At 45.3% G+C, this 19,883-nt stretch overlaps 1 protein-coding gene across 3 annotated transcripts in view; it reads left to right on the top strand.

Moving 5' to 3' along the window:
• The window catches only part of palm1a (paralemmin 1a), a 515,885-nt gene extending 497,034 nt beyond the window's left edge, over positions 1-18,851 (top strand). For all 3 annotated transcript variants that reach the window (XM_041204285.1, XM_041204287.1, XM_041204284.1), the window contains 3 exons: positions 3,420-3,441; positions 10,114-10,182; positions 16,973-18,851. In XM_041204285.1, coding sequence (XP_041060219.1) covers positions 3,420-3,441; positions 10,114-10,182; positions 16,973-17,652 — 771 coding nt within the window. In that variant the 3' untranslated portion in view covers positions 17,653-18,851. The remainder of the gene's footprint in view (positions 1-3,419; positions 3,442-10,113; positions 10,183-16,972) is intronic.
• The last annotated feature ends 1,032 nt before the right edge of the window (positions 18,852-19,883 follow it).

Raw genomic sequence — 19,883 nt, 5'->3', positions numbered from 1 at the left:
GTTCATAAGAACATAAGAACTAGGAGCAGGAGTAGGCAATTCAGCCCCTCAAGCCTGCCCTGCTATTCATTACGATCTCATTTCGGCCTCAACTCCAATTTCCCGCCCTCTCCCCATAGCCTTTCAACCCATTACAACCCAGCACCATTTGTGATACTGAAGCAGTCCATGTCCAGATGCAGCAAGACCTGGACAATATCCAGGCTTGGGCTAATTAGTTGCAAGTAACATTTGCACCACACAAGTGCCAGACAATGACCATCTCCAACAAGAGAGAATATAACAATCACCCCTTGACATTCAATGGCATTACCATCACTGAATCCTCCACTGTCAACATCCTGGGGGTTACCATTGATGAGAAACTGAACTGCACCAGCCATGTAAATACTGTGGCTATAAGATCAGGTCCGAGGCTAGGAATCTTGTGACAAATAACTCACCTCCTGATTCCGCAAAGCATGTCCACCATCTACATGACACAAGTCAGGAGTTTGATGGAAACTCTCCACTTGCCTGGATGAGAGCAGCTCCACCAATACTCAAGAAGCTTGACACCAGGACAAAGCAGCCCACTTGATTGGCACCCCATCCACAAACATTCACTCCCATCCACCACCTTAAACATTCACTCTTTCCACCAATGACACACAGCAGCTACGGTGTGTACCATCTACTCACAGAGGCTCCTACAACAGCACCTTCCAAACCGTGACCTCTACCATCTCGAAGGACAAGGGCAGCAGACACATGGGAACAACACCACCTACAAATTCCCCTCCAAGCCACTCACCATCCTGAGTTGAAAATATATCACCGCTCCTTCACTGTCACTGGTTCAAAATCCTGGAATTCACTTCCTAACAGCACTACGGATCTACCTATACCACATGGACTGCAGTAGTTCAAGAAAGCAGCTCACCACCACCTTCTGAAGGGCAATTAGGGATGGGCAATAAATGCTGGCCCAGCCAGTGACGTCCACATCTCATGAAAGAATTAAAGAAAGCTCCAGGCCTTGGCTCACCTCCTTGGTCATACAGGGCACTCTACTCTATAGGCCTTAGTTAGTTGCAGGACACTGCAATTCAACGAAAGGACTCCTGCAGCTGCCATCCAACTGAGGGAGCATAGGGACATGGGGAGGCCATTCAGCTCTTTGAACCTCTGCCATTCAATTAGATCACAGTTGATCTATATCTTTACCTCATTTTACTGCTTTGGCTCCTAGCTGTTACCTTACAAAATCTCAGTTTTAAAATTTTCATTTGACCCCAGTATCATCAGCCTTTCTGTGGTGAGAGTTTCAGTTTTCCATTGCCATTTGTGTGAAGAAATGTGAGGAACTCCTTTAATCAGCTTGAACACCTCAATTAGATCATCCTTTGACCTTCAATACTCAGGGGAATACAAACTAAATTCATTCAACCTGTCCTCATTTTTTAGGGTTGGTACATACAGGAGCAGTAAAGGGGAGCCATGTCCTGATACTGTGCCCTGCCTCCTGGCAGTATATGCTGCAATGCTGACCTGGGGGATGGTACATGGACTGACACAGGAGTAACCCTCCTCACATCCATAAAAACCGTCACCACCTTCTCCTCATCTTCCATCAGGCAGGAGGCCAGATCTGTCAACGCCAGATGTGTTTCCAGACTCAGGTCTCTGTCTTTGGCTCCTTAACGATCACCCCATCATCTCTGATTGTCCATTTGTCCCCATCACTCCAGCCTTGGCCAAGACTGATAATGGTAATAATGACTCTGGAGGGTTAATGCCTACATTAAAGTGATATGGCTTTGAACAGGGCTAATCAGGTATTCCTATGAGAATATTGCCAATTGTATTGCTATCAAATAGATACAATTTCAAATGAACATTTGATAAAGGTCCAAATCAAAGGTTATTGTGGAAAATAAAAGCTCATGGTATAGGGGATAATATTTTGGCATGGATAGAAGATTCGCTGGCTAACAGGAAGCAGAGAGTAGGCATAAATGGGTCTTTTTCAGGATGACAAGCTGTAACGAGTGGCCTGCCACAGGGATCAGTGCTGGGACCTCAACTGCTTACAATTTATATAAATGACTTGGATGAAGGGATTGAAGGGATGGTTGCCAAGTTTGCTGATGACAGAAAGATAGGTAGGAAAGTAAGTTGTGAAGAGGACATAAGGAGGCTACAAACAGATATAGAGAGGTTAAGTGAGTGGCATAGATTTGGCAGATGGAGTTTAATGTGGAAAAATGCGAAATTGTCCATTTTGGCAGGAAGAATAAAAGAGAAGCTTATTATCTAAATGGTGAGAGATTGCAGAGCTCTGAGATTCAGAGGGATCTGGGTACCCTAGTGTATGAATCACAAAAGTCTAGTATACAAGTACAGCAAGTAATTAGGGAAGTTAATAGAGTGTTACCATTTATTGCAAGGGGAGTTGAATACAAAAGTTGGGAGGTTGCGCTTCAGTTGTACAGAGCACTTGTGAGACCACAGAGATAAAAACAAAAAAACTGCGGATGCTGGAAATCCAAAACAAAAACAGAATTACCTGGAAAAACTCAGCAGGTCTGGCAGCATCGGCGGAGAAGAAAAGAGTTGACGTTTCAAGTCCTCATGACCCTTCGACAGAACTTGAGTTTGAGTCCAAGAAAGAGTTGAAATATAAGCTGGTTTAAGGTGTGTGGGGGGGCGGAGAGAGAGAGAGAGAGAGAAGTGGAGGGGGTTGGTGTGGTTGTAGGGACAAACAAGCAGTGATAGAAGCAGATCATCAGAAGATGTCACCAACAATAGAACAAAAGAACACATAGGTGTTAAAGTTGGTGATATTATCTAAACGAATTTGAAGTACTATATTGGTCACCTTATTTAAGGGAGATGTAAATGCGTTGGAAGCAGTTCAGAGAAGGTTTACCAGGATAATACCTGGAATGGGTGGGTTGCCTTATGAGGAAAGGTTGGATAGACTAGGCTTATATCGGCTGGAGTTTATAAGAATGAGGCGATTTGATTGAAACATATAAGATCCTGAGGGGTCTTAGCAGGGTGGATGTGGAGAGGATGTTTCCTCTTGTGGGAGAATCTAGAACAAGCGGTCACTGTTTAAAAATAAAGGGTCGCCCATTTAAAATAGAGATGAGGAGAATTTTTTCACCCGGAGGTTCATGAGTCTTTGAACACTCTTCCTGGAAAGGTGGTGGAAGCAGAGCCTTTGAATGTTTTTAGGGCGGGGTGGATAGATTCTTGGTAAGCAAGGGGGTGATAGGTTATCGGCGGTAGGTGGGATGCAGATTTCAGGTTACTATCAAATCAGCCATGATCTTATTAAATGACAGAGCAGGCTCGAGGGGCTGAATGGGCTACTCCTGCTCCTTGTTCATATGTTCGTAACATTAACATCAGACTCACTGATTTTGTTACAGGTCTCTCCGAGCAAAGGTGGTGGTGAGTATTTAAATAATCATAAACTGTTGAAACACTTGCTGCTAACTGTGAGATGTGTGAAAGTGTCTCTATATAACTCCACATTTGCTCTGTATGATCGAGTTGACATGGGCTGAATTTTCCATTCTGGAGACTATGTGGCAGGCGGGAAAGTCGGCATAGTTCCTGCTGGGCATCAGGGCAGCTGAACATCTGTGATCTCCTGCTTTCAGCTCACTAACTATGCATCTGTGAGGAACTCAGCATATCTTGTGGCGAGGTGGGCAGGAAGTCACCCACCTTGCCATTACCTCATGGGGTCAAAGGTCCTGGCACCATAGTTAAACAGCACCTGGACCAGGAGCTCCACATTACTGCTCTGGAGTCCTTGTGGCTGCAGGTCGTACTGGAGAAGTTCGCAGATGTGAGCAACCACATCCTGGGACTTACAAGGGCATCTCCGGCATTGCCCTTCATTCATCTCTAGATAAGAGCACAACCAGCAATCCACCCATGGTGGGGCCAATGCTCGATGTTGCAGTGTTCCACGTTCGCCAGCCTCTTGTCCTTATAAAGGCCCCACTTCCTCTTGCTCCTCCTGGCCCTGTGCCAACCTGCGATGGGCCCTCCACTTCCTCATCTGGCTGAGAGTCATTACCAAGGTAGCAGCCAGCAGCCCTTCACCTAGACTTGGCATCCCCACCCCACCCTTCCAGGTAAAGGACACCCCATGGAGGGCCAGAGATGGATTTTCCTCCCGTTCATACATGAATGTGTATGAAGACATTGCTCTTTGACCAGGGTGATGAGAGCCATGTGCAAGAAGCCTCAAGTAGACACTTGTCCACTTGTCTCCACTACTCTCGAAACTCTATAGAGAGACCATTGTCTTACAGCATAGAAAGACTAACCGCATAATCCCTTGTCAGCCATGACCATTCATCCAGCAGGATGGAGGTTTGAAGTCAGGAGTTGCTGCCTTTGCAACCCGTGCCCCTTGGAAACATCCACCTCTATCCCTCCCTTCATCCCTGCCTCTGACTGCAGCCGATAGCAAATGGCACAGTATGAACGGCAACTCCACACCTTGCTGGGATCTCGATGTAATGAGACCCATGAGTTGGAAACAAACCCGCTGCAACGCAGCCTTCACCATAGACAGGAGAACACAAGTGAGCATGGCTGACATCCAGTCGCCTCATGATTATTAGGGTGTCCCTTTAGTCAGCCATTTGTGCTGACCTTGAACTCCACACGCCTGAAAGTACCCTCTTCCCACCTTGAGGAATCTCACTGTTTGACTAACTGCATGGTCAAGGTCAGTTTGGAAAAATGTGCATGCCACTTTCAAACTCACTCCGCCATCCTTTACCTTCCTATCACCCACCAACAGCCCCCAATCACCACAGACCCACCCAGTATTACCATTCCTCTCCCCTCTGTCACCCCCTTGAATGCGCACCCGCTCCCCCCACCCCTCCACCATTATCCTGGACCATAATCCACCTCCAAAAGCCTTCCTTCCCCTCAGAGCCAACACCTATTACAGTCCCCATGCCCACCCTGACCCTGCCCCCTCCCATTATGTGAGCCACCTGTCTTGTTCCCCTCAGTGACCCACCCGATGAGACCTTCACCTACCACACTCTCAGTTTGGATCTGCCACCCTACTGCATCCTACTCCCTGCTCTGACAGTGACTGTTCCTCCTATCACCAGTACCGTGAGCCCCCGGGACCCAACACCATCGACCCTACCCACTAAGACACTACCCCCTTCCCCAGACACTCTCACCCCCACTTCCCCCGACATTAACCCCCCACCCCCCACCCCAACTTCCCCAGGCACTCTCCCCAACCCTTCCCTGCTTAGCCTGAATCCCCTGTCCAGCCTTGGCACAATGTTTGCTAACGGCACTCAAGTGAAGTTATGTGAGGTCCCCAAGAAGGTGAAGGTGAAAGCAGCATCTACGGACCTCAAAGTCCTGGGAGAGGTGAAGCTCACCAGGTGCACTGCACTTATATACAGCCATAAAACTGAACGTTCCAAACTCTCTCTGGCGGCGAACTTAAGTTGCAGGGGAACTTAATTCTGACAAGGTGGCCATTTAATGAACATGCATGAGATGCTAATGTATTCAAATGTGGTTCCCAACATTGTTCATCAGAAAGCTCGAAACATCTTTAACCCACCTTGGAAGTCAGGAGAGCAAAATTCCAACAGTTTATCCTACCTTTTGGAAACAGATTTTTTGCCTTCTGCCAAATTAAGTGCCCCTGCCCGCCACGATTCCCACTGCTGGTGGGAGTGGAAAATTCTGCCCATAGGCTAATTAGGGTCAATTGTACCTATTTCTGGCAGGCAGGATTGGGCTCGAAAGGATCAAGCGCCTGTTTCCCAATCGCTCCGATTAACGTTCCAATGACTTGAGCGGAAAGGAATGCCAGGCAGATTGCAAAACAGGAGCCAAACCACTATCACCCAACCGGCCTGGGTCACAGCTACTATCAACCCTGGTGTAATTATTTTCAACATTGGGGTTAATGGACAGGCCCTAACCTTTTTTCCAGATTGTTCCTATGAACAAACAGATTTAACTCATGTTAAGTCACTGACTCCAGGTATAAAAGAGGTGGAACTTGGTTGATTGGGCAATAATACAATAAGATCTGTCTGTTGTATTTCTCTCTTGATTTTCACTCCCATTGATTTTTCTGGCACTAATGCTAAGCTTCCAAAGTGGCGTTGTGGAAGGACAGGTCCATTGGGAAGTGCGCTGTTTGCCATTTGATAAAGCCAAAAAATCAGCATTCATCGCCTATACCTGAAACAGGAGTTTGACATTTTGTGTATGTAAATACCAGGCCTAATGTCTGCTGAGGCCCCACTGTAAACGTATTTTGCCCAGATTTAGCAGACAACAGCAATACCTAGGAAAACCAGGCAACCCCTCAGCTCCATTGTAACCTGTCTCTCTCTCCCAAATATCAATTCCCAGTTCCAACACAGCCCATCCCACTCTCAAATATCAATCGAAATATCAATCCATGGAGTAAATGTTCACTTCCCTTGCATGTGCAGTAATTTGGAGGTGTGAATTGCCATCCATTATGTCACTGACCACTAGAACCGACACTGTACAGAGGTAACGTTTTGAACATTTGAATGGCGCTTGCTCTCTGCAGCTCCTCTCAGCACTTTTTAAATCTGTTTTAACACATTACTGGAGCCAAGGCCTAGAGTTTTGAGACTATGGGGCCTTCTTTCTGAATGTGTGCTCTTAGCCCGGATCCTCTACTGCTGGAACTACATCTTTCAAAATCCCAGTCGAGATCCCCATGATTTTCCTGGGCTAATAACAACCTATTTGTGGTGTTATGGCACCTTTCCCACAGTGAATATTCCACTTCATGGCAAGAAGTGGAACCGAGTCGCAGTTGAAAGAAATGGGTGAGAGCACGAGCTATAAACTTTGAAGAGACTTTGAAAGACTGGGATGCCATGATGTAAAGATGCTGGGTGCTGGGTAGGGATCACAGCAATTAATGCAGAATGTGTGAACCAACTCTCAAGGAGGGAGGTCTGATTCCAAACCATTTGCTCACCATGCTGGATAGCTACCCATCCTGGCCAATATATCCCTGATCATCAGGGATGGGTATGTGGCCCAGCAAGTTGGCTGGAAAATCCCTTAACTGATGGATCATCATCTGTGGCATTATCCAGTCACCGCAGGTCATCAAGGGGTTCTGCTTGTGGCCCGTTCACTGAGCAGAATATGTCCAGCTAGCTAGCTCAGCCACTCGCTGTGCATTTACTAACCGGTTATCAGGGGAAGGGAGTTATCACAGCACTCTCACTTTGTCTCTCGCTGGGGTTAGTTTTTATTGTTTTTGTAAAGCAGGGAATTGTGAAATGGCAACTTTTTTTATATCAATCCCTGGAATCAAGATCTCACTCTCTCTCTCAGTCTCTATCTCCATCAATCCTCTCTGTCTTTGGATTCTCATTTACAATTCTTCTGAATTTTCTCTCTCTCTCTCTTTCTATTTTTATTTCTCCCTCTCTCTCTCCCTCTCTCTCTCTTCATGGACTGCAGCAGTTCAAAAAGGCAGCTTACCACCACCTTCTCAAGGGCAATTACAGATGGGTAATAAATGCTGGCCCAGCTAGCGATGCCCACATCCCTTGAATGATAACTCTAATACTCTCTTTGTTAACTCTTTCCCTCTCCCCTCTCAACCAATCTAATTCTCTTTAATCTTCTTCTCCTTAATTCTTTTTATCTTTCCCCAAACTCCAATAATCTCTCTCTATTCCTCTGCTCTCTCTCATTCTATCTCTCTCTTTCTTGTTCCTCTCTCTCCCTGTCACCGTGATTTCCCTACAATCAGTCTCAGTAGCCTGTGAGTGATATTAGTGCATGAACACTGAACTTCACTAACTCTGTGTCTCCAGACCTCAAACAGGAGGCCTCATTAACAGAGATCACATAATGGGCAAGCAGGAGTGGGCAGGGAGGACTAGTCACATGGCACCTCCAGGGCACTCGGAGACTGTACTCCGAAGACCGGGAGTCACCCCAGGATGCAAAGGGGCACTTGACTCTCGAACAGTGCAGCGCAGCTCAGGTCCCGGAATTTAGGGATCATCTTCATGAGGAGAGCCAAGCACTGGTAGGGATAGAGAGAGAGAGAGAGAGAGAGAGAGAAAGAATCTAACAAGCAACACTCTGAAGAAGCATATGCTCCAGTCAATGAATGTCAAAGGTGGAAATAGATGCAGCTTGGAAGAGGGATTTATGGAGGCTGTTCCAGAGAGCTGGATCTACAGGGCTAAGGTGGAGTCACACAGGAGGCGAGAGTCAGAGGAACAGAGGCAACGGTTTAGGACACAAGGTTGGGCAAGGTTATACAGGTAGGATGGGGTAAAACTGTGAAAGTATTTGTGAATGAGGTTTAACGTTTTGAATTGGGACAGGAAGAGACCAAATGGAATAAAACCAGAAAATGCTGAAAATACTCAACAGGTCAGGCAGGAGAGAGAAACAGAGTTAACATTTCAGGTTGAAAGCCTTTCAGCAGAACATCCACAATCAAATGGAGGCAAGTGGGAACAGGGCTGAGCAGGAGCAGCACTTACAGGTAGCAGAGCTTTTGTTGAGTTAGAGTTTGAGGTGGGCTCCCCAAGGAGGCTCTTTGACCTGTCTCCACGGTAACGCTGCTACACCTGAGTCACAAACTTTGCAGTAAGTGTAATTATACCTTGTGTGGCTGGGTGTCAGTCTGGTCTAGACTAACAGGTGCCAAGACAGGTTGACACCCAACAGAGGCAAGCAATAAGCTGACTCTGGGAGCTTTAGTTGTAGCCTGTACACCTGCTGCCAGCAAGCACCAGGTGAGATCAGCAGTCAGCACTGATCACACCATCAAACCCAGTCTCAGCATCACACCATGCACTTACTAGCCGGTTATCAGGGGAGTGGAGTTGTCAGAGTGCTCTCTCTCTGTCTCTCTCTGGGGTTAACCTTGACTGTTTAATGGATAATCATGAGATGGCAACTTGTTTTACATCCATCCCTGAAGTCAAGATCTACTCCTCTCTTGTTCACTGTCTCAGTCTCCTTCCATCAATCATGGCTGTCTTTGTCTCTCTTCCCTCTTTCTCTCCCTCCCCCCACCACCCCCCCCCCCCCCACCCCCCTCCATGTCCCCCTCTCTAATTCTCTCCTTGTTATCTCGATCCTTCTCCCCTCCCAGCGTATCTAATTCTCTCCATTCTTCTCTCTCTAATTCTCCCCATCTTTCCCAGATCTCCAATTATCTCTCTCTATCCCTCTGCTCTCTCACTCTCTCATTCTCCGTCTCTATCTCTTTCCGCTTCCTCTCTCCCCCTGTTACCATGATTTCCCTATAATTAGTTTAGCCCGTGTGTGTTATTAGTGCATGAACCCTAAACATTCATTCACAGGGATCACACAATGGACAAACAGGAGCTGGAAACTTGTAATGCCCCATAATCCTGAGTCTCCACTTGGAATGCAAAATTAATCATCCCTAACATCATCCAGTGACTCCATGTTTTCTGCTTCTTGTATTAACCTGGTTATATGAAATAAACAGGTTAACAGCTCCATTTAAATAGGAACTGTGTTAAGTTACAGGAATGTGAAAAGCAATCAAACACTAACATCACCTACAATCATTCCTGGGCTTCTTAAAACAAATTACAAAGAAATTTTTTCTCATCAGATATGGGAGATCTGTAACTCATAACCCGCAGGAAAAAATAAACATAACATCTCACTTTAATACCCCCCACTGTGGGCTGTCCTGCATTCTAAGCCCTTGTACTTTCGACAGATTTTGTCCTCTATAAACAGGAAAATCTCACAGAGGATTAAAATGCACAATAGGCCCTTTCTGCATTCTTCAAACATATCAGGACCTTTGTCCCCATCAAACTTTAGCAAGTTATAAAGTTCCATTGTGAAGGAAAGCTTTATTTACTGTGACAAATAGCACATTTTTTTCAGGTGACCTAACTGTGATCTTTGAACCTTACCAACAGTGGCAGAATCCAGTCTTGATTGGCTGAGTGCCCTTGACCCTGGTTTAGCTACCTGAAACCAGGCTATACATCAGGGAAGCCACACTCCAGCCCCCATCTAACTCAGCCTTTGCTCTGTTCACAGAATTGGCAAAGCGTCACAGCAGCCCATTGGCCAATAAAACCGAAGGAAGCACAGAGAAGATGAAGGCTGGTAAGAGTAACTAGTAACTAGCTGTACTGTATTTACCATCTCTGGAATGTACATATAATGTGAGTCACTCAGCAACAATTTGATGTCTGATTCATACAAGAGTCTGACAATCTTTTAAACTTAATTGTCTCATGAATTTTAGGTACAATGAAGGCCCAAGTTTGGAATCAGCATCCTGCATTGCAAAAACATCTGAAAAATGTCCTCCCAGAAATTGGGTCAAAGCATTTTCCAGGCATTCCTGGCTGCCCCCTAAAACACACCCTTACAAGAGTGTCACCCTCTTTTGGGTCCCCTCACCAAAATTGGGCAGCATTGAACAGAAAAGTATTGGGCCTGCTCTAGGTCCTTCAGCAACCCCTTCAGCCTAAGCAACATCTGTTAACTATTGTCCATTTAGTATAAGATGAGCCAGATAGAGTTAAACTCCTTTGACTGCACCCAATATAGCAATGGACCCAATCACAGAACAGACCTACTCCCATTCCTCACTCCAGCCATCTCTTTAGTGCTATACTGAGAGCTGCTGTGGGTCTATGGATTCCTGTGCTCTGTAACTTGCTTTATGTTTATCCCCAGCTGTCTCACTATAACATATCAGAAGGAAACCATACTCAGAAAAAGAAGACAGGGAGGGATGATAGAGTTCTGAATCAGAGCAGAATTAATAATAACTACTAGCACTGACTGAAGGTTTGAGTTACAGGGAACAGACTGAGACAGCAATACCATTCATACATCTCACATGCACATACATACATATATTTGTATACACATGCACACACATAGATATATTCACATTCATCCATTAAACCCATCAGGTAACGTGGGTGTTTTCATGTGGTGATACTGCACTATGTGGTATCATCCCATGAGCTGAGTGACGTACAGGAGATTAATGAGAGTCAACTGGACCTGGAACTTCCATTCCAGCCTCACTTCCTGTTCCATGGAGTGAGGATTGTAAGAAAGAAAGACTTGCATTTATGTAGCACCTTCCAAAATCTCAGGATGTCCCAAAGTGCTTTGCAACCAAGGACATACTATTGATTGTAGTCGCTGTTGTCGGAAGTGTGCAACTATTTGTAGACAGCATGATCCCACAAACAGCAATGTGATAATGATAATCTGTTTTGTGATATTGGTTTGAGGGATAAGTATTGGATAGGACACTGGGAGAACTCCCCTGCTCTTCTTCAAATATCATCATGGGATCTTTTATCTCCACGTGGTAGGGCAGAGGGGGCCTCAGTTTAAGATCTCATTGGATAGACAGCACTTTTGACACTGCAACAATCCCTCAGAACTGCAAAACTGAGCGTGTCAGCCTCAATTATGTGTTCAAGTCTCTGGAGTGGGACTTGAAACCACAACCTTCTGACACAGAGGTGAGGGAGAAAGATCCACAGAACCAAGGTTGACACTTAAAAGAGGAATTTTAGATTCATGCCACTTGCTACCAAATTTTCCCTGGAAATTGGCAATGAACAGCTGCCAGGCTTCACAACCCTCTGAATCTTTGCGAGTTTTGCTTTGTGTACCTCTTAGGTTGAGCATGGAGCTGTGACCATTCCTAATCACTCCACTCCAAGATGTATAACATGCATTTATATAGTGCCTTTAATATAGGAAAATAAGCCATGGCACTTCACAGGCACGATATTGAATTAAGTTTGATTCTGAGGCACATAAGGAGCAGGAGTAGACAGTATGGCACCTCGAGCCTGCTCTGCCATTCGGTATGGTCATGGCTGATCTTCTGCCTCAACTCCATTTTAGGACAGGTGAGCAGAACTTTAGTGAGACATACTGGGAGGTTTTAAGGAGCAACTTAAAGAAACAGAGAGTGAGGCAGAGAGATCTAGAAAGGGAATTTCAGACCTTATGATCTAGACAGCTGAAAACACAGCCAGCAATGGTGGAGCAATTAAAACCGAGGTCAGAATTGGAGGGAGAGCCGATATCTCAGAGGGTTATGGGGCTAGAGGGGAATACAGAAATCGGGAAGGGAAAGCTGTGCACACTTCAGCTCAGATACTGAACAGTCAGACCTCTCGGGCAGTCAGACCTGGACAACATACAAGCTTGGGCTGATCAGTAGCAAGTAACATTTACACCTCATAAGTGTCAGGCAATGACTCTTTCCAAGAAGAAAGAACCTAACAATCTCCCCTTGACACTCAACAGCATTGCCATGACTGATTCCCTCACCATCAATATCCTTGGGGTTACTATTAAGCAGAACCAGTCCCCATCCACCACCTTAAACATTCACTTCCTCCACCACTGATGCACAGTGGCAGCACATCTACAAGATGTGCTGCAGGAACACACCAAGGCTCCTTCGACAGCACCTTCCAAACCCATGACCACTACCATCTAGAAGGACAAGGGCAGCAGACAGATGGGAACACCACCTCCTGGAAGTTCCCCTCCAAGTCACTCACCATCCTGACTTGGAAATATATCGCCGTTCCTTCACCGTCGCTGGGTCAAAATCCTGGAACTCCCTCCCTAACAGCACTGTGGATGTACCTACACCACAGGGACTGCGAGAGTTCGAGAAGGCAGCTCATCACCACCTTCTCAAAGGCAATTAGGGGAGGGGAATAAATTCTGGCTTTAAATGAAGAATAAATAGAAAGAAAATAGAAACTGCACTTTGAATTAAGCTGAACAGCTTGGATAAAGACAACTAATGTACCCTCAATTTTTTTCATGCAGTGCGCAGGACTATTTAGGTGTGTGGGTGTTTTAAATAGTTTTGCGCGGCCACACACACATGGTAACTTAAAGGGCCAACTTGTGTGCAGCCTACGTGATAGAGTGTCCACCAATATTCATTACAAGCCCACTGACTCCCACAGCTAACTCGACTACAGCTCCTCACACCCCACTTCCTGTAAGGACTCCATCCCATTCTCTCAGTTCCTTCGCCTCCGTCGCATCTGTTCTGATGATACTGCCTTCCGCAACGGCATTAGCGACATTTCTTCCTTTCTGTTGAATCAAGGATTCCTCATCACTTTAGTTGACAGGGCCCTCAACCATGTCTGACACATTACCCACACTTCTACCCTCACCCCTTCTCCCTCTCTAAATCGCAATAGGATTCCCCTTTTCCTCATTTTCCACCCTGCCAGACTCCACATTCGAAGGATCACCCTCCACCATTTCCGCCAACTTTAGCATGATGCCGCCACCAAACGCATCTTCCCCTCCTCTCCCCTGTCAGCATTCCATAGGGGCTATCCCCTCAGTGACACCCTGGTCCACTCCTCTATACCCCCAACATCTCATCCCCTTTCCACAGCACCTTCCCGTGCAATTGCAGAAGGTGTAACATTTGCCCCTTTACCTCCTCTCCTCACCGTGCAAGGTCCCAAACACTTGGTCCAGGTGAAGCAACATTTTATTTGTACTTCTTTCCATTTGGTCTACTGTATTCACTGCTCCCAATGCAGTCCTCTCTACACTAAGGAGACTAAGCGCGGACTGGGTGACCGCTTTGCGGAACACTTTCGCTCAGTCCGCAAGCATGATCCAGAACTCCCTGTTACTCACTATTTCAATTCACCACCCTGCTCTCATGCTTACATTTCTGTCCTCGGCCAGCTGCAATGTTCAAGTGAAGCCAAACGCAAGCTTGACAAACAGCAGCTCATCTCCTGATTAGACAGCCTTCTGGACCCAACAACTCCAGACCATGAACCCTGTCCTCCATTGTAATTTTTTTCCCCAAGTGCCAGTCTGTGTCTTGTTCTCACACTTTTGCTTCCAGACAGCACTGACCTTTATGCTGCTACTAACACTTACTCTGGACCAATGCTTTGTTCCATTACTACTACCATTACCTACCATTACCACTCCTTTTGTCTTTTGTTCCAAGATATCTTTGGTATTTAATCTTCCTCACCCACTTTTGTTCCACCTTCCCTTTTGTTCCATCTGACCCTCCCCGATTTTTCAACAGCACAAAACCTATCACATTTCTACCTCTCACCTGTTCTGAAGAAGAGTCACCTTGGACTCAAAACGTTAACTCTGTTTCTCTCTCCACAGATGCTGCCAGTCCTGCTGAGTTTTTCCAGCAGTTTCTGTTTTCATCCCAGTCCTTAAGGCTGGTGCTGATTAAGGTGAGACATATTCACCAAGGCTCCTTCGTCAGTACCTTCCAAACACATGACCACTACCACCTAGAAGGACATGGGCAGCAGATACATGGAAGTTCCACCACCTGGAAATTCCCCTCTAATCCACTCACCATCCTGACTTGGAAATATATCACCGTTCCTTCACTGTCACTGGGTCAAGATCCTGGAACTCCCTCCCTAACAGTACCTACACCACATGGACTGCAGTGGTTCAAGAAGGCAGCTCACCACCACCTTCTCAAGGGCAATTTGGATGGGCAATAAATGACCTAACCCACGATTGCCCACATCCTAAAAATGCTCAAATAAGTAAAAACATTGGTCTCCAATTGGGGACCCGAGGAAGCAATGTGCTGGGTAGCAGCCAGGGAAGCAGCCTGCTTGCTAAAAGGGACATTAGATAAGGGGCCATTAGTCTCTGAACTCTCCCATCCTCCAGCCTAAAAGGTTTCCAGCAGTCCTCTGAAGCTCGATTGGGTTGTGTCCCTGTGCTTGATGTAAAGGAGATGCCCTCCAGCTGACCCTGGTTCCTGAAAGCCCTGCGATAAACAGCTCCTGATTTAAAGCCTAATCTGTTTCCTGGCAGGCAGTGTTACCCTCCGTGCTGTCTCACAGTGTGTTCATGCTGCTCTGGTAATGGTAGCTTCTGCCACCCCCTGGAGCTCTGGTGGTACTGCAGGAAGGCAAAACATGTCACAAACTACAGCAGCATATTAAGGTATATAGATAGAATGATGGATTCAGAGGAAGCAAGCAACGTATACTCCAGCTGTGGCCTAACCAGAGTTTTAAACAAGTTCAGCATAACCACTCTGCTTTTGTACTCCATGCCTCTAGTTATGAAGTCCAAGATTCCATATGTTTTGCTAATCACTCTCAATATGTCCTGTCACCTTCAAAACCGCACGAATCCCCAGGTCCCTCTGCCACTACATTTATTGTGAAACATTACAGAGAAAGATCTCCTTACTCTTATTGTTGTTTGTCTTGCTAACCTATTTTTGGATTCAATACTCTGGGATCACTGGTTAGGGATCTGAATGAAACAGTGAGATTCTGTGGAGGAAGCTGGGACTCAGTGTAACATTCCCAATGTTCTTAAATCCAACTTCATGCTGCCACGTAGGGCAAGTTCTTCAAGGCCCATAACTTCCCATCCCCAGAAGGTCATGCCCAGGGGGTACCCCAGGAGGTGCGCTGGGGGACCTCCCGGAAATCCCCACGCAAGGACTGCATGGGAATTGCCCAGGAAGTTCAAAGTTCCAATGGGCAATTACCCTGAAATGAGAACCACCCGATACTCTGATTTAAATCACAAACTTTGGATGGTTCCAAATTAAAACCACTTCTAACTCCTGGGTAACTAAAGTACTGACACCCCAGACCCCACCATGGGATCCCCCGACTACCTCCCCAGCCTCTCGTACTTCCCACTTGCCTGGAGTTTCACGTGCAGTTTCAACAACACTCAAGAAGCTTGACACCATCCAGGACAAAGCAGCCCGCTTGATTGGCACCACATCCACAACATTCACTCCCTTCACCATCAACGCACAGTGGTAGCAGTATGTACCATCTACAAGATGTACTGTAGGAATTCACCAAGGCTCCTCCGACAGCACTTTCCAAACCCACAACCACTACCATCTAGAAGGACAAGGGCAGCAGATACATGGGAACACCACCACCTGGAAGTTTCCCCCCAAGCCACTCACCATCCCAACTTGGAAATATATCGCTGTTCCTTCACTGTCGCTGGGTCAAAATCCAGGAACTCCCTCCCTAACAGCACTGTGGGTGTACCTACACCACATGGTCTGCAGCGGTTCAAGGAGGCAGCTCACCACCACCTTCTCAAGGGCAATTAGGAATGGGCAATAAATGACCTAGCCAGCAACACCCAGATCCCATGAATGACTAAAAAGATATATAGAGATTTACAAGATTGTGGCAGGTTTATGTAAGATAGCAAAAGAGAAGGTGTCTCCAATAGCTGATGGTTCAAGGACTAGGGGACACAGATATAAGATTTTGGGCAAGAAATATAAGGGGATGCAGTGAGTGGTAATGAGAGCTGGAACTCACTCCGTTTGAGGGTGATGGAAGTGGAGATGATCAATGATTTCAAAAGGAAATTGGATGGATATTTGAAGAAAATGGCTCCAAGGATAGAGCTGAGGAATGGGACTGACTGATTGCTTTATAGAGAGCCAGTATGCACTCAATGGGCCAAATGGCCTCCTTCTGTCTGATAGTGACTCAATAAACTCTATAAATCGTGGGTGCCAGCCTTGGTTGAGTGGTAGCACTCTCACCCCTAAGCCAGAAGGTTCCCACTCCAGGGACTTGAGCCCATAATTTAGGCTGAAAATTCAGTGAGGTACTGAGAGTGTTGCACCATCGGAGGTGCTGACCTCTCGATGAGAGTTTAACCTAAGGCCTGATTTGCCTTTTCAAGTTCATGTAATAGATTCTGTGGTGTTATTTGAAGAGCAACTGGGGAGACGTCCATTGGATTTATCCCTCAACTACCCTCATTAGAAACCAATGGGGTCATTGTCGGCAGTCTTAAGCATCTAATTATTCTTCTTTCTGCTGTTTATTCACTAACATTCAGCTCTTTTGTTGTTGGCCAGCAATGTTTGCAGTGGAAATTACAGTGGAGAAGGACAATGTAACAGGGGAGACTAAGGTCTTGTCCACCACTAGTGTGTCCCCCAAAAACCTCAAGCAGCAAGGTGTCAAGGTCTATGAGGATGACCTCAAGGTGATCCATGAGGTGCGAAAAGGTGATGGAGCAGTGGAAAACGGAGTTCATCTTCTAAGTACCACAGAAGTTGATGAGCTGATACAGAAAGCTGATAAGATGACAGACTTTAGTAAAGCAGTGGTTCCTGAGGGGAAAGGACCTAATCAACTTGAGGCTGACAATCAGACCCCAGAAAAGCTAAAGCCAGATGGGATAGCCGGAGAAAATCTTAAAATCCTTCAGAAAACCCCAGGCGATGGTGCGGAGCCCAGCAAAGACCAGCCAGTGACCATGATTTTCATGGGATACCAGGATGTTGAGGATGAGAACGAGACCAAGAAGTTCCTAGGGTACGATGGAACAGGCAAGGCAGAGCTGGTGATGATTGAGGATGGTGACAGCAAGAATGAGAGGCCAGTAGAGAGTCAAGCTCCCCCAAATGGCACTGCTGCAGAACCTGGAGCCCAGGCCACTGAGGAGAAGCCGGATGGGAAGGGAAAAGAGGCTATCAGTGAAGCGAAGGATCTGAAGGATAAGCAGCGTTGCCAGTGCTGCATTGTGATGTGATTGCACCCTGTCTTGCTCTTATTGTACAGTTGGAATGTTATATGTTCATAGTCTTCAGATGCACCATATGTCTTCTAACATAACACATGCTTTCAATTGGGGATGCAAGGATTGCAGCCAATCCAACGTGACTTAGCAAAGACCTACATTTTTATTGGAATTCAGTCAGAGCCTAAAAAAAAAGCTGAAAGCTGATTGGCTGAATGATACCCTAAACATCATCATTTGAGTACAGTTGAGCTCCAATGAAGTTATCTTGATGATGACACGATGGGCTGTAATGTCCTATTAGATTCATCCACAGTGTGGTAGCCGGATAAACAATTAAACCAATATTCAGTAGAAAAAGAAAATAAAATTGCAATTAACCCTTTAAAGTGGCATTTGTCCAGGCTGTGGTGCGGGGAGACAAAATTGACAGTAGGGCACCCTGGAGGTGGGTTTTTTTGCATCAAAGATTGGACTGGTCATTCTGTGAGTCCGCAGAATCAGGGTTTGGAATAGGCTATTAAAATAGGCCCAGTAACTCCTTCATCTTTCTGGGACTCTCACCAAAGGTGAACAGTTGGGAGGAAGATGAACAATAGTTTCAAGATTTTGTAAAATAAAGTGGTAGAACAGTGTACCTAATGTAGAAAAAAATAAAGTTAGAATTTAAGAACCGACAGAATAACAAAGGGGACAGAACTGGTGAAAAAGGGATGGTTGGGTACATATATTTTATTTTCTTCAAAATCAGGTTTTTGGTGTCTCATTTAGTTCACGGGGGCCAGTGTTACAGTAATAAATCTAAGCCTATCTTCATATGAGTATCTACATTACTGTAAGGAGATTTTTTTTATTTATTGTGACAATGCCCTGAACTGAAAACAGACTAAGTCAGCCCATCGAGAGGGGAGTTTCTTGAAACCTGCCAGCAACATAAGGGTTAAAAATCATAATGCAAAATTTGAGGTATTATTCTACATCAGTGTAATTTTTCTGTCATCTGGTCAATTAGCAAAAACTGTACACACAAATTCATGATGTTTGGTTATCGCTTTTATGCAGTGATTCTCTCCTTCAACGTTGAATCCAATCAACGTGAATTATTTTGATCCTTTATTGAGCCACAGTGCCATTGAGTTCAATCTTTCTACTTCCTGGTGAATATGATGCCTTAAATGATCCGAATAAGCAAAAATAAACTAATGTCAATACTGTAGTTTGGTCATTTTGGATCACAACTAGTTCGCCAAAGGGGTTATATCCTGCAGAAAATCTATTGCTGGACAACTTGGTGGGGTTAGTTGAGGAATATCCAGCATCACAGGGGAAGCCTTGCTGTCAAATAATGGGCTTCAGGACTAGAATCTTTACGAGAACCCCGAAACCAGATAAATGTTAGCTTTTTGTCCTACAAGACTACACACCTCTTTATTTCTTAAATTAAAACAGAAAGTGCTGAAAAAACTCAGCATATGTGGAGTGAGAAACAGAGTTAAGGTTTCGAGTTCACCTTTGAAAGAAGTCATACGGACTCGAAACCTTAATTCTGTTTCTCTCTCCGCAGTCGCTGCCAGAATGGCTGAGTTTTTCCACACTTTGTTTTTATTCCCGATTCCCAGCGTCTGCGGTATTTAGCTTATATTTCCTCTTTATTTCTTGTTGCTCGAGCCTCAATTTTAATGCTAATTTAAACTGCAGCAGTAATTCCTCTACCTACAGCAATCACTGCTCTTGATTCCTTCAGAAAGAATATTGCTTAGTCTATTTCTCCAGAATATACATTGGATAATCTTTAATCAAACAATGAATGCACATCTGAGACATGCAAGTTTGCTGACCACAGAGTTGTCATTAACATTGTAAGACTCTGTTAATGTAGATACTATCAATGCTAAATGATCTTTTGTTTTTCTACATTGAGATTTCCTGTAATATCCATGTCAAACTGGCAGCTGAAAAACCTTAGCCTGCAGAATCGCCTGTACTGTTTGGATTTTCTGAATCATTGCATCCCTAATTTGAATACACTTTTCTACATCACACTTAAGTCTTGAGCCAGATCAACCTATCTTATACACTGCCAGTCACCATGCACTACTCTCAGTATATATATATGATGGGATACAATGGGACCATTTTATTTTTCTCTGCATGTTCTATAGCTCCAAGCAGATTACAGATCATTGTGACAGCAGTTAACTGATGTTGTACTTTTCTTATCCTACTGCAATCTGTCTGCAATT

This window comes from Carcharodon carcharias, chromosome 14, assembly GCF_017639515.1.
Source record: "Carcharodon carcharias isolate sCarCar2 chromosome 14, sCarCar2.pri, whole genome shotgun sequence".
Classification (NCBI taxonomy): Eukaryota; Metazoa; Chordata; class Chondrichthyes; order Lamniformes; family Lamnidae; genus Carcharodon; species Carcharodon carcharias.
The sequence above is the reverse complement of the archived record's forward strand: the minus strand, read 5'-3'. Positions and strand labels throughout refer to the sequence as shown.